Source organism: Hemiscyllium ocellatum, chromosome 3 (genome assembly GCF_020745735.1).
Source record: "Hemiscyllium ocellatum isolate sHemOce1 chromosome 3, sHemOce1.pat.X.cur, whole genome shotgun sequence".
Classification (NCBI taxonomy): domain Eukaryota; kingdom Metazoa; phylum Chordata; class Chondrichthyes; order Orectolobiformes; family Hemiscylliidae; genus Hemiscyllium; species Hemiscyllium ocellatum.
Genome location: NC_083403.1, coordinates 14,118,236 through 14,132,018, shown reverse-complemented (window position 1 = coordinate 14,132,018; position 13,783 = coordinate 14,118,236). Strand labels below are relative to the sequence as shown.

Sequence of the window (13,783 nt, the reverse complement as noted above, 5' to 3'; positions counted from 1 at the left end):
ACAGCAGTGGTTGCTTAGCAAAGTGTTATCCTTCTATAATTGATTTTTTTTTGTCATATGGTGAACATGTGAGCTCCCTTGAAGGCTTAGTGGTTATGTGCACCACTAAGTCTAGTCTGATACGGAGTCATAAAGATGAGGAAAAGTCCAGGCTTCCCTTCAGTTGAAGAAGCCAATCGCAGCCCAGGTGACTTTCAGGATTGGCAGCCTGTCTCAATATTCCTGGATTAGGGAGTAAATAGCTAGGCAGTGTCCTAATTTTCAGTAACAATAGGACACCACTCACTATTTGTAAAATGATTCTCTAGATTGTAGTTCATCAATTTCCAGCTTAAAAGTAGATCTTCATCTCTTTAAACAAATCCATGGGAGTGTATAGCCTTAATTAAGATGTGTTTTAGAGACTTGTCTGTCAGTTGGCAAGTAACCAGTTTACATTTTCAAGGTTTGAATTTTGATTTGGTTGCAGAAGCTTAATTCCGAAAACTTTCCACTTGTCTTTTTCTGTTTCTTGCTCTCCTTGTCAACGTTGAGCCTCCATAGTGAAGCTGTATACAACTACAATCGTGTAGACTGTCAGGATCAGTTTTAGTGGTGTATAAGCAATAGCTCCTTGAGCCTTTTTCACAATTCTTTCAGACCAAAATTGATCTAATCTCAACAAGTAAAGTCCTTCAGAGCTGGAGGGCTGCTGTCTCACTGGACAGATAACTGGTGGGGAGTTTAACCTGAGGGTCACCATGCCTTAGGCAAGAGGTGAGGTTGAAAAAGTGGGAGCTTCATGGTGACCTCAGCAGATACAGGAATTAATCCCTTGGCGATGCATTAGTTCCATTTCCTTGCAGAATGATATAGGAGACAAAAGAGCTGAATAAGCACAAGCTTGCATGGTTAACTGGCTCCGTCCTACAATGAAATGGAGACTTTAGACCTTAACATACCAGAAGTAGGCTATTCAGCCCATCTAGTCTGCTGTGCCATTCAATGAGATCGTGGCTGATCAAATCATCCTCACTCTTTCCTGCCTTATTCCCACCACCCTTGATTGCCTCATGATTTGAAAAATATATCTATCTCATATATACTTAAGGACCCAGTCAAAACAGCCCTCTGCAGTGTAGAAGTCTACTGATACACTACCCTCTGAGAGAACAAAATCCTCTTCATTTCTGCCTTAAATGGACGACACCTTTTTTTTTTATGCATTTATTTTTATACCACCTCTTCAGAAGGGCCTGATTAGTGTGATTTTACATCATGATAGCTCTCCAGCATTTCACCCACATGGCAACCCTTTTGAAATTCTGCAAAGTGTCAAAAATTACTTTTTATTTGTTCCTCTGTTTTCAAGTCTGGAAAAACTATATATTTTCATGACAAAAGGGAAGAATAAATTCTGCATGATTTTCATCAAATCCACTATTCCAGCTGAGTTCAGATGGTGGCTTTCTCACCACCCAAGATTGAACTGTGGGATCAAGATGGACATCCTCTCAGCCAACAGAGTAGCTGGGAGATCTAACCACAAATCTCCATTTATATCATCAATTCCATTCAAGATGCTTGAGAGTGTCCTTTACTCCTGTCTCTTGGCAGCAGTTGTCTGTTTCATCTTTGAACACTCTTGCATGTGATAAGATGATTTTCTCCCCATTTTAATTGACTCCTGACATGGTGCTTTATAAAAGTGACGGACAGGCTTTGGGGAGTCGGGAGATGAATTACTTCTGCAGGATTTCCAGCCTCTGACCTGCCCTCTGGCGTTGCTAGTCCAGTTCAGTTTCTAGTCCGTGACAACTGTGACTACACTTCAAAAATACCACTTTGGTTATAAAATGCATGTGCTATGCTAAAGTCACGAAAGATGTTATATACAGGCTTTTTTTAAACCTTGATTCTGCTCTGATGAACTCTTCTCCTTGCCCCACCGTTACCTTCAGCTATCATGGTCCTGCATCCCAGTGCATGCCTTTGAGCAGCAAACTGCCTCTCCAATTTCATGTTGTATCTTTCTTTCGCCATCAAGACGCAGCTACAAAAAAAAACTCAGTTGTTTGTTTTTTAAATTGTCTGCATTTTTTTTTCTTTAGAACTTTTCTAAACAAGGTTCTTTTATTAGGTTTGATGTACATGCTTTTGAAGCATTTGGTGGATCGCTACAATCTGTACTATGCTTACCTGCCTGCCAAACTGGACAAGAAGATCCACTCAGGAGCAGTGAATCAGGTGGTGGCGGCACCAATATTGTGTCTGTTATGTCTGCTTTTCTTCTCTACTGTAAGAACAGGTAAGGTGACCATCCTGTGGGTGTTTCTCTTGTTTTTCTACTGCTTCATCTGTTTCATCCAATCCTTCTGTCAACCTCAGTGGTTCACACACTTGCCTCCAAGTCCCAAGGCGGTGCATTGAAATTTAACCATACGCTCCTTGACTGCTCCATTGTCAGTTTTCAGATGAAGCATCAAGTTGAGGCCCAATCTGCCTGTTTCAGGTGGCCTTGCAAGACCCAATTTGAAAGTCCTTGCCACATCAATGCCTCCCCCACCCCCTGCCTCAAGTGTAGCAGAGTCCCCAGTAGCTGTGTCGGTCTGTACAGCCACCTACGGACTCACCCTAAGAGTGAAAATCATCCTTGTCTGTGAGGGACTGTTGCTGATGATTTTACAGTCCAATGTCCATATAAGCAGCTATGCAGGATACTCTAAATCTGTGAGTAAAAATCAAACGATATGCTGGAAATACTCAAGAGATCTGGTAATATCAGAGGATAACAAAACAACTTTACTATTTTAGGTCAATGATCCTTCATCAGAATGCTCCATCCCTTCAGAGATCTGAAGTAATAAACAAAGAGCGTGGATTCAAAATCCATCATGGCATGTTGAGGATTTTAATTTTTTTTTCAAAATATGGAACAAGTTTTGTAAAATTAACATGGATCCTTCAGAACTGTAGTCAAAAACTAAACTAATTCATTGTTTTTTTTTGAAGAATGAAACTTGCCCTCATTTTGAGTCTTCATGTGACCAATATGAGGAACTTAGCTGTGCAGCACAAGTCACATTCTTGATTGTACATCTGATGTTGTGCTTCCTCACTGACTGCATCTTGCTGCACATCTCCTTCTCAGTGCTGCCCTTCTGATACTGTGACAAAGACTTGTTCAACAATCTTATGCTTGTACAGGTTGTTTGTTTTTAACAAAAAGTACTGCTAATATTGAACAAAGCCACTCACCATAAATATAATGTAATTCAGTATAGCAAAGACTCCTAACCCTCACATCATCCACTATTGGGAGACTACAGCATACTTGGTCATATCCTTGATGTCTCCTGCCAGAATCCTAAATCACCCCTTACACTACTTATCCATCAATCCTATGTCTAGCTTTCAGTTTGGCATTCATGTCATTCTTCAGTTCACACCTCTTCAAGGCTCTAATCCCCTTTCCAATTCCAGGCTGACAGTTGTCCAAGATTTCTGCATTCCTCTTGGGAATCCTAGATGTTCATTGCTATATTATTGCAGCCTTGCCCTCAGCAAATTAGGACTTGAACTCTGAAATTCCCTTGCTAAACCTCTCTGCCTCTCTTCCTCAAAACCTGACCAAGCTTTTGTTTGTCCTGGTATCTATTTATGTAGCTTCGTAACAACTTCTGTCTGAGAACGCTCCCATGAAGTGTCTCAGGACATATACTATGTTAAGCACCCTTTTTAAGTGAAAGTTCTTTGTTGAGGATGGAGATTAATTGGTTCATTAACCAGTCTTTAAAGTAAAACTCTTTTGTATGCAGAGTTCTTAGCTGCTACGTCCATGTTTACATTTGTTGTGCTGGTGGTCACTATCGTTATCTGCCTGTCCCATGTCTGTTTTGGCCACTTCAAATACCTCAGTGCTCATAACTATAAGGTAAGTCATGTTTTGTTATCTGAACATTGCTGTATGTTTTTTTGGAAACTCGTGGCGGGGTATACGGTTGTGATGTTGTTTGGTTTGTCTTTTGAAGACTACTGCATAAACACTCTCAAATTACAGTTTGCTCTGATATAATGCAATAGTTTCGTTCTTGCATGATCTCTCGTTATAAGGGAATCACGCAGCAGCCACACCATTTAAAGCAATGGAGCCAGAATTGAGTTATAACCAGACAAAAGTAAGGAAAGTTCATGTTCTAGAAATAATGGTCGAAGTTCTTCGATCACGTTAACACCGATTTACGTTAAAGAAATGGGCTTTATAGCAGAGCAGAGCACACTAAATATGGCGAGTTGGGTAATTGTAGCTATGAATGAATTTGGATATTGTAACGGTTTATAACATTCTTGGTCTTTATAAGTTTGGATGCAAATATGTGTATTTATTTCCACACTTCATTCGCCAACAGCAGTCCCAAATTGAGCTCCAGATTCACAGGTCACATTCACAACTTTGAATCCTTAAAGGCATAGCAGAATAATACATGGTACATTGCATGTATGGTCTGCTTGTTACTGTAAGGTAGATTTTTTTCAAGTTACTGAACGTACAAAGTAAGGCTTGATGTTTATTGTGGAAAATAGAAAGCTCATGGTGTAGGGTGTGATATTTAAGCATGGATAGAAAATCTGTTGGCCAACCAGAGGCAGACTGTAAGAATAAATGGCTAAATAAAAACCAAAAGAACTGTGGATGCTGTAAATCAGAAACAATGACAAATTGCTGGAAAAGCTCAGCAAGTTTGGCACCATCTGTGAAGAGAAATCAAAGTTAATGTTTGGGTCCAGTGACCCTTCCTCAGAGCTCAGGAATAAATGGGCTGTTTTCCAGGCTGGCAGAATGTCAAGAATAATGTTAGTTACCAAGGGAGTGAAAGATTATCCTGGCTTTGCAGGAATGTAGAGTTGTGGTTAAAGTCCGATCTGCCATGGTCATATTGAATAGTGGAGCGGGCTCAAAGTGTCAAGAGTGTGCTGCTGGAAAAGCACAGCAGGTCAGGCAGCTTCCGAGGAACAGGAGAATCGACGCTCTGGGCTTAAGCCCTTCATCAGGAATGAGGCCATGTGGCCTATCCATATTCTTTATTCATGTTTCTTTCCCTCTGCCCCAATCTTCCTTCTGCCAAAAGAGCTATTTCTCACTGGGGTAAAGTTCCATTTACTCTGACAGCCTTCCAGTGTTTCATCCCAGCGACTGTGGATCATGTCTGAACTTGATCAGTACAGCTGCCTTTGCAAACTGTTTAAAAAACAAAGGTATTCCTGTGAAACATCCTGTAATTCCTTATACCGGCAGAGGGTCTCTAAACAGCAATCAAGTACAGGCATACAGCTTTATTTATCTTTTGGTTATACGTTTTTCAAGCCCTGGAGTCTGGTGTTTAATTGTGAAGCATTATTAGGTTCCATTAATACCATGGGCTTTAATGGAGGAGAAACTGTCGCCCAGTTCTGATATTGGAAAGATGAATCTTGACAATTTTCTGGGGTTAATTGTAGAGCCAGTACTGGGATCAGATAACACTCTGCATTATAAAAAAGGATTTAAGTCTTCTGGTTTCATTATTAGGAAGATGATCCTTGCCAGGTTTTTTTTTTCCGCATGTAGATAATATAACTGTTGAAAATGTTGATTTTCAGCAACCCTCCACTCCAGCAGATGCTATAAGTACAGAGGACGAATCCTGTTACAGGACACTGGTAATTTTCACCACGTGGTTTTTGGAAATTAACTTTGACTAATTTTTACCATTCTTACTTGACGATCATGGTAATCCATAATAATCAAATTGAAAACCTTGATAACTCAATCTGCATGCTGGGATCTTTCTCTTATCATTTCATTTCATGCTTCTCTAGGTGAAGGATATCAATTCGGGCAATGACTTGCTCTCTGTCATTATTAGGATATATCTAAATGCATTTAGATGTGGTGTGCTGTATACAGCATAATACAAATTACAAATGCTAAGCTTATTTTATATTCACTGCTTTGTCATTAGTTCCAGAGATTTTTTGGGGGGGGGGGGAACCTCTCTTTAGCAGTTGATACATTGATGGGGACATGCAAAGTTGGAATTTGTGCCTAAATTGTTAATGTGCTTGGTTCAGTAGCACGAGCACAAAAAAAATGGAAATATTCTTAACCCCACGAACAGTCAGACTCCAGCATCACGCTTTAACTCCAGGAGTGTTTCCTCCTGCATTGCTGCAACTTCCTCTCTTCACACCAGCCATTCAGAGTAATTTTATGTCCCACGGAATTTTGATGGATTGTGTTTAAGGAGAGGGGACTCGGGGTGACAGAGCCAAGTTAGACAAATGGAAACAAAATACAGGTCACCTGTGATCTCACTATCGATAAACAGACTCGAGCTTGAATGTTTTTGGATCTGACACACAGGAAAATGATGATTGCAGGCCTGTCACAACAGCCAGAATAGCATTGTTTTCCTAAGGAGCCCTTGCATTCTCAGCCCAAACTGGTGACCTGATAGTTCCAGGATCAGGAATGGAGTGTTTTGTTCTCTATCATCTGCTCAAGTCAGCAGTGCACTTCTCACCCATGTTGCTAAGGTTATAGCAGCACTCTGAAAGCTCAACAGTAACCAGGATGCAGCAATTCCCTTGATCAGTAACCTTCCATTTCTCAAAGCACCGCACCACAGTGGCTGCAATGTATACTGTATAGGGGATAGATTGAAGTACCTCACCACGACTGCTTTGATAGCATCTTGCATTCACAGTTTTGTTTAACCACAACTGGGTCAACAACTGAATTCCCCACCTAACATTGTTCTGGAAGTGCCACTGTCACCAGAGCATCCAGCTGAATAGGAGTGCCCACCACTATCACCATGTGTTCAGACCAGCTAATCAATGGGGAATATTGAACCATTAAAGAGGTCCAATGCCAAAGAAACAACAGTGTTTAATGGAGAAAAATGACAAATTTAAGAGTCCCCGTTTCCGTTTTCACAGTGATGAAAACAGGCAACACGCTTGTGATACATGGGAAGTTGGAAATAAGCCAGCAAGTAGAGTAGAACATTCATTAAAATGTAATAAAAATATAATGGGTTTGAGATGAACAAGTGTCCAGAACCAGGTGATTCCCAAGGTGTGAAAAAAATACGTGTGCAAACTACAGATGTATCAGTCCCAATTTTCCAAAAAATCCTCCATTTAGATTTTGTGCTTTGGGAACTGAAGCTCCAAATGTATTTCTTCCCTTATGATGGGGGCGGGCAGGGAGCAGAGATAAGTCATTAGTCAGTATAACAAATTGTATGGGAATTGTTGGAATCTTATCAGAGACAAAATGACTAAGGTATCAATTAATCAAAAACAATTAGTGTGGCTTGGAATGAGTGAGATGTCCAGCTAAACTAGTTGAATGTACAGAGGAGACCATCACTACCGATGTTATCTATATGGACTTCCAGCAGAAACTCGGTGAGATTCCGCAAGGAGTTATTGACACCTTTTTTTAAAATCTTTATTCATGGATGTGGCTGTCAGAGATTAGTCCAGCATTGCCATCATGAATTGCTGCAATACAGATGAAGTAGGTATACTCAGCACAGTAGGGAGGCAGTAAGAATGAAGGAACAGTAATACAATTCTAAATCAGGATGATGTGTGGCAAATGGTGGCACTCATCCGCTGGTGGTAGAAATTGGGAGGTGCAGTCAAAGGAGGCTTGGTAAGTTACTGCAGTGTATCTTGTAGCAGGTACACACTGTAGCTACTGTGCTTCATTAGTAGGGGAAGTGGATGGGATGCCAGTCAAATGGGCTGCTTTGTTCTGGTTGATGTCGAGCTTCTTGAGTGTTGTTGAAGTTGTACTCATCTTGGCAAGCCACGTTCTCTTTACATTTCTTTCTTTCTTCTGCAATGATCTCCAAGGTCCCTGTGCAGCTGTGACTTGTGCAAAATGGTATCAGTATGTTTTTCTGCCATCAGCATGCATGCAGGTGCATGAGTTAGAGAGAACATTGCTGGCAAGTGCATCACACTCCTGACTTGTGGCTTGCAGATGGTGGATAGACTTTGGGGAGGCAGGAGGTGGGTTATTGCAGAAGTCCCAACCTCTACTTGGTCTTGCAGCCACAGTTGTAACTGGCAGGTTCAGTTCAGTTTCCAGTCAATGGCAACCCTCACAATGTTCACAGTGAGGCATTCAGCAATGGCAAACCATTGAACAGCAAGGGGCAGTGGTTGGATTCTCTTCTGCTGAGATGTTCACTGCCTGGTACTTGTGTCATGCAAATGTTACTTGGCACCTGTCGGCTCAAGTGTGGATGTTGTCTAGGTGTTGCTGCTTCTCAACAGGGACTGCTTAGTTTGATTCAATTATCTTTGGAGGATCAAGGAACATTCATGAAAACAATTCACAGATCAGTGAGATAGGAGAAAGCATCTGTGTTTAATTGGCACAGTGACCTTTTGTGCTGAGAGATTTTTGGGTTTGGAGTTGCATATATTAATATGCTATAATGCACATGTGTAATGAATGTTTATCTGACTTTCAGATTGATCGTAGTGAAGTGGACGGTGCTGTTGAAACAAATGGACAAGGGGAAGGTACTTCATCCCCGCCAAAGGTTACAGTAAGTTACCCTTTAATCTCTAACTGTACATGGACAGAAAGTGTAGTTCATTGCTGCTGGTTTATTAATGAATGGCTGAGTGTTTCGTCTTGTTCTAGTTCTTCAACTATAAATATGCCAATAACTAAGTTCAGCTCAGGACGAGGAGATTATGGCTTCACTCTCCACATCAAGGCTTGAGCACATACTGTCAGGAACTCCAGTGCTTTGTGAGCCACTAAATATTTTTTGTTTTATTTTGTTCTACAAGCAAGCTAGTTGACCCTGACAGTGGAACAATATTGTATTCTCTTGGACATGTTTGACATTACAGCGAGTAAACTGCTTTTGCTACAGTGCTCTAGAAGTTCCAACAAACATTTCAAGGTGTTCCTTTAACTGAGCAGAGTGAGATTTGTGCTTTTTGTTTCCTTTTTGCAGGATTTCTTTGTACCGAGTGTAAATTGTTGTTCCTGTCATTGCAAGGCAAGACTTAAGTTTCAAAGTTTACAACACCAAATTAGGTTAATCACACATCAACTCCTCCTTGACTCTCTTTCTCAAACAAGGAAGCTCACTGCCACATGTTCTCCTTTTTTTTGCCCGAATCTCCCCTGCTTCAACAATTTTTTTTCAAATTTACCATAAGTCTGTCTGTGTTCAAGCTCAAAATCATCATTAAAAAATGTTGTCCCCCTCTCTCTGTTGCTCAGTTTTGCTAAATTGAAGCCATGTCACTGCTCCTGCACTGACTGTGCTTTATTTTTCTCCATTGTTTTAAAAAAAAGCACACATCTCTTTTCTTGATATACAGAGATACTTGGATTTACCTCAGTTCCTGTCCTTACTGATGGAGTTGGGATTGTTGAGTGCTGAAAAGATTCTGATTCGTTAATCTAAGTTACACCAGGGCAGTGTATTGCTGGTTTAACAGATTAATCCACCTCCGTCTAGTCTCTTTCCAAAATGTTTTGCATTCTCTCTCTTTCCCCCTTCCACTGAGCCCCTAAACACTGATGTGAGGCAACAAAGTACAGTGGAGGACAAACAGTATGGTAATGTTTTGTTTCTTGCATCTTCTACAGAAACCGATGCTTCACCACAATTAATTCTTGAGACGGGGATTAAAGCATTTTTAAAGGATAAATAGAGCATTTGAACAATTGTGCAGGGGAATGTGATTAGAGTAAATACAAATAAGTAAAGCAACTAACGAGTAAAATAGCTGCTTCTATACTGGGATAAAAATTACAGTAAAAGTGAGGCTAATAATGCAATTATTTTTATTGGACAGCAACCTCAATGATAGACATGTAGAGTTAAAGCCGAAAACGTGTTGCCGGTCAAAGCACAGCAGGCCAGGCAGCATCCCAGGAATAGAGAATTCGACGCTTCGAGCATAAGCCCATGCTCGAAGCGTCGAATTCTCTATTCCTGGGATGCTGCCTGGCCTGCTGTGCTTTGACCGGCAACACTTTTTCGACTGTGGTCTCCAGCATCTGCAGACCTCATTTTTTACATGTAGAGTTAAACACACACATCCCACTCAAACTACTGCCCAAAATGTGCCATTCCTTCAGTCAGATTGTGTAAACAGCATTCTGCCATGTTAAGGCATGAAGTTCCTAAACTTCATAGATGGAGGTAAAATGCCACAAAGTTAGGCCTTGACTATTTCCATCCAACTAGCTTTCTTAACAACTTCATAAGTCCTCATTACTGTCAAGCAGTGCCTCTGTTGCTGAAAATCTTCTGGAGAAGTGGAGTCTCATTCCTTCAGTTTTTAGTTGGCTCTTTAATTTTTTTTCATCTATGTTACTTTTTCTTTTGACTAAGTGAGGGAGCAAAGATGACTATCCTTTTGCCCCTCTATTTCATTTTCTGAGTCTGATTTAACATTGAATGAAATAATCTAACTTGCACTTCTTGGTTCAGACTTCACTAATTATGGACAATTTTTTAAACTGTTTGAGGTGGAGTTATTTGCCATTTTCCCATAGGTCATGTAGAGGATGCCAGGCTGTTTCCAACCCCTTATATCAACATACATGGAAAATACTGCAGATGCTTAAAATCTGCAATAAAATAAGAAAATATTGATAATACACCTCAGCTGTTAATGTTTCTCCTCCATAGATATTCCAAAACTGGAGATCAGCATCTCCAAAACTGTTAATTTCTATCCTCCCATGAAAATAAATGTCAAACAAAGACCAGTCTAACCATTCCGTTGTCAGCTGCACAAATTCTGTCATAGTGAATCTTCCAAGAAACTTGAAATGAAGAATGGCCATGAATGTAAAATGTCATTTTTGTACAGTGGTGTGCAAAAAGACCTAGACTGCTTCTGTGCTCTCTAACAAACTACTTAGTAAAACAGTGCAATACTAACCTGTGCTCATTTTCATATGCAGAGATACATTGCCCAGGTACTGCAAGATCCTCAGTCAGAACCCACAGGAGATGACGATGAGCCAGCAGCGCAGAAGTGTTCTAGAGATGTGAATAATGAAGGAGAGTTCCAGTCCTGCGAAGACAGTCTAATTGAAAATGAAGTTCACCATTGACTGTTTTTAAAACAAATTAATCAGACTGCACGGTTTAGGACCTGGGAACTATGGCACCACTGGGTCATTGAAACTTCAGACTGTAATTATTAGCCTCTGGTACTGTTTGTACCAGTTCAACGCAATTTGCTAAACCTTTCCTGTCTTTGTTTGCTGATTGGAGGAACACAGCAGAAATGGAATATGATGTGGTGTGCTGGAGTTGTAGAGAAAATAGCTACGCATTTTTACCTGCCCGACTATAAATGCTCAGCCATCATATCCATTGATATTAGTGGTAGGAAATTTGACAGCATAACATCATTCCCAGGAAAGCCTTCTGATCTGCCACCAAAAGTAGGGAACAAACAAGTCAGCCTGATTTTGTAAGCACACATACCCTAACAGGAAGAGAGGGCTTGGTGGATGACAGAGGGGGGAAAAGGATTGATATTTGATATACTTTACTGTGTGAGACAAAAGAGCATCAGTGTTACAGAATCCTGGTGAAATTGATCCTTTTCCAATTCAAATCACGTAAGCATCTAAGGATGGTCAAATTGATCCAGCATGTTGGAATATTTATAAGTATACAATTTAGTTTAAGAGTTTATAAAGGGATTAGCAACATTGATCTGTCAGGACCAATTTAAATGTGTCCTTGGCACCAGGTATCATCTGTGTGATGTCACTTTTGTAGGTGGAGGTGATCTGTAGAAATCCTGCATTTTCAAGTGTTGAGATGTATACTTTCTGAAGCACCACTCTGCTGGACATTTTCTTATTTATTTTTAAAAGCGCATTTGTACACAACTGCAGTTGAAATATATATTTAAAAGAATGTAAAGTTTTCTGCAGAAAGTAACAGTCCTGGCTGTTGGATCTGTGGCTTACTATGTAGTTCACAGTTGCTAATAGGACTGTTAAAATGAGCAGTGTGGTACTCTTGATAATCCCATGTTGAAATTGCAGGTGACCTGATGTTTTTGTACTTCATTTCTCCCCCCCCCCCCCCCCCTCCCCCCTTGAAGTTTTCAGATGTCCTGTGTAAAGAATACGTCATTTTCATTATGGATTCATTTCCTGTTCAATAATCTGGTTCTCATCTGGTGTGTTTGGGACAGGGGTTAAAAGTTGAACTTCTACCTGCAGTCAAAGCATTTAAAATTATTTCTGAATTATACATTTAAGATTTACTGAAGATCATACAGCATTTCTAAGTTGGCCATTTAATAGATTTTTAAAATCTGATTTTGGGTACAGCTGATCCATTTTTTAAAATCTCAAGCAAGGTTGTAGGGACCGAAAGGGAAGTTGTCCGAAAAGAACCAGGACTGAAGCTCAAATCTTGTCAATTCTCTTTCTGAAAGTTGCTTGACAGAACCTTTCATATGTTGGAAAAGCAACTCTGGACAAAGGTGCCTGACGTACTTAAATTTATTGAAGCAGAACCAGCATTATCTACCGACTATAACCACCACAGGCTCAGGTGCAACCGTAGCTTGTCTTGGCAAGGATATTCTCAATCAAGGCTGAGAGGATGGCAAGGAGCCACTTGCAAATCAGTTTTTTATTGGCAATGATCAAGCTGCAACTTAAGAACAATGAGGATTGAAGTAAATTATTCCTCTTCCTCTTCCCCCTCTGTGTGTCTGAAATGATTACAGACCCAAATACAGTAGTATTTAACTCCTTCCACCTAGCAGCCTGTAAACTGTATCATCTATCTGATTTATATTTGGCTGAATTCTCAGTTTGCTAACATTACTATACCCAGACTCCATTCAATCTTAAAACAGGTTACAGAAAGGTAAAAACAAATTGATATTTAGTCCATCTTGGTGAGAAATGATCCTTTTATAGCAGGAACTGTAACATTCCTTTCTAACCAGGCCCTAACCCATTCACTAATTTGTATTACTGTTCCTTTCCTTCCTGTCAAAATGTCATTTGCAATTTGATCAGATGAAAGTGCACATTATTGTTGAACAAAGTTTGCATTCTTGAATTTATATAAACTACTGTTTGGCCTAAGGGTCTTTTTAAAGTGAATTAGATGGAAAATTAAACCCTATCGTCCATTATACTCAAGCAAATTTCTATATACTTAGGATCAAGGAGGGTTTGTTGTCTTTACTATCTTCAGATTTAACAGAACAAGCTATATGTGAGTCATTGGGATTTGTTTGTTCCAGCCTCTCTCTCTTTGCGGGTCACTGAAAGATAGTGGTTCCCGTGATACCTTCTTGCTGAGTGCTTTACATTGAATTTTAGCAAAGTATGATCCAAATTAATTTCAGTACCTGCATTACCGAGACCTGGTACTTTCAGACTTCAACGCATTAAAATGACAGGTTAATTTGTTATCCTTAGTGTGTCTTTCCACTCTGTTAAACATTCAACTGGACATTTTTATTTGGAAAATATGGGGGACTCAAAAGTCCATTTTATACAAGCCATCAGATTTAAATATATGCCTTTGTCCATGAGGGGTGTTTAACAGTGCATTTTCTGGATCCAGTACATGTAACATTTGAGAAAATATTTTAATGCAATTATGAGTGCTATTATAATGGGAGTAATTGGACATTCATTTATCCAAAGTGACTTCACAAATCTGAGAACTACTGCCTAGGGGGCATGACCTGACAATTACAGACTTTCACA

General features: G+C 40.0%; 1 protein-coding gene across 2 annotated transcripts in view; it reads left to right on the top strand.

Moving 5' to 3' along the window:
* Positions 1 to 13,482, top strand: part of LOC132830770 (CSC1-like protein 2) — a 196,038-nt gene extending 182,556 nt beyond the window's left edge. The window contains exons 21-25 of one of the 2 annotated variants that reach the window (XM_060848613.1): positions 2,120 to 2,287; positions 3,798 to 3,913; positions 5,620 to 5,679; positions 8,514 to 8,591; positions 10,985 to 13,482. In XM_060848613.1, coding sequence (XP_060704596.1) covers positions 2,120 to 2,287; positions 3,798 to 3,913; positions 5,620 to 5,679; positions 8,514 to 8,591; positions 10,985 to 11,137 — 575 coding nt within the window. In that variant the 3' untranslated portion in view covers positions 11,138 to 13,482. The remainder of the gene's footprint in view (positions 1 to 2,119; positions 2,288 to 3,797; positions 3,914 to 5,619; positions 5,680 to 8,513; positions 8,592 to 10,984) is intronic. The other variant, XM_060848621.1, reaches the window with a different exon arrangement.
* The last annotated feature ends 301 nt before the right edge of the window (positions 13,483 to 13,783 follow it).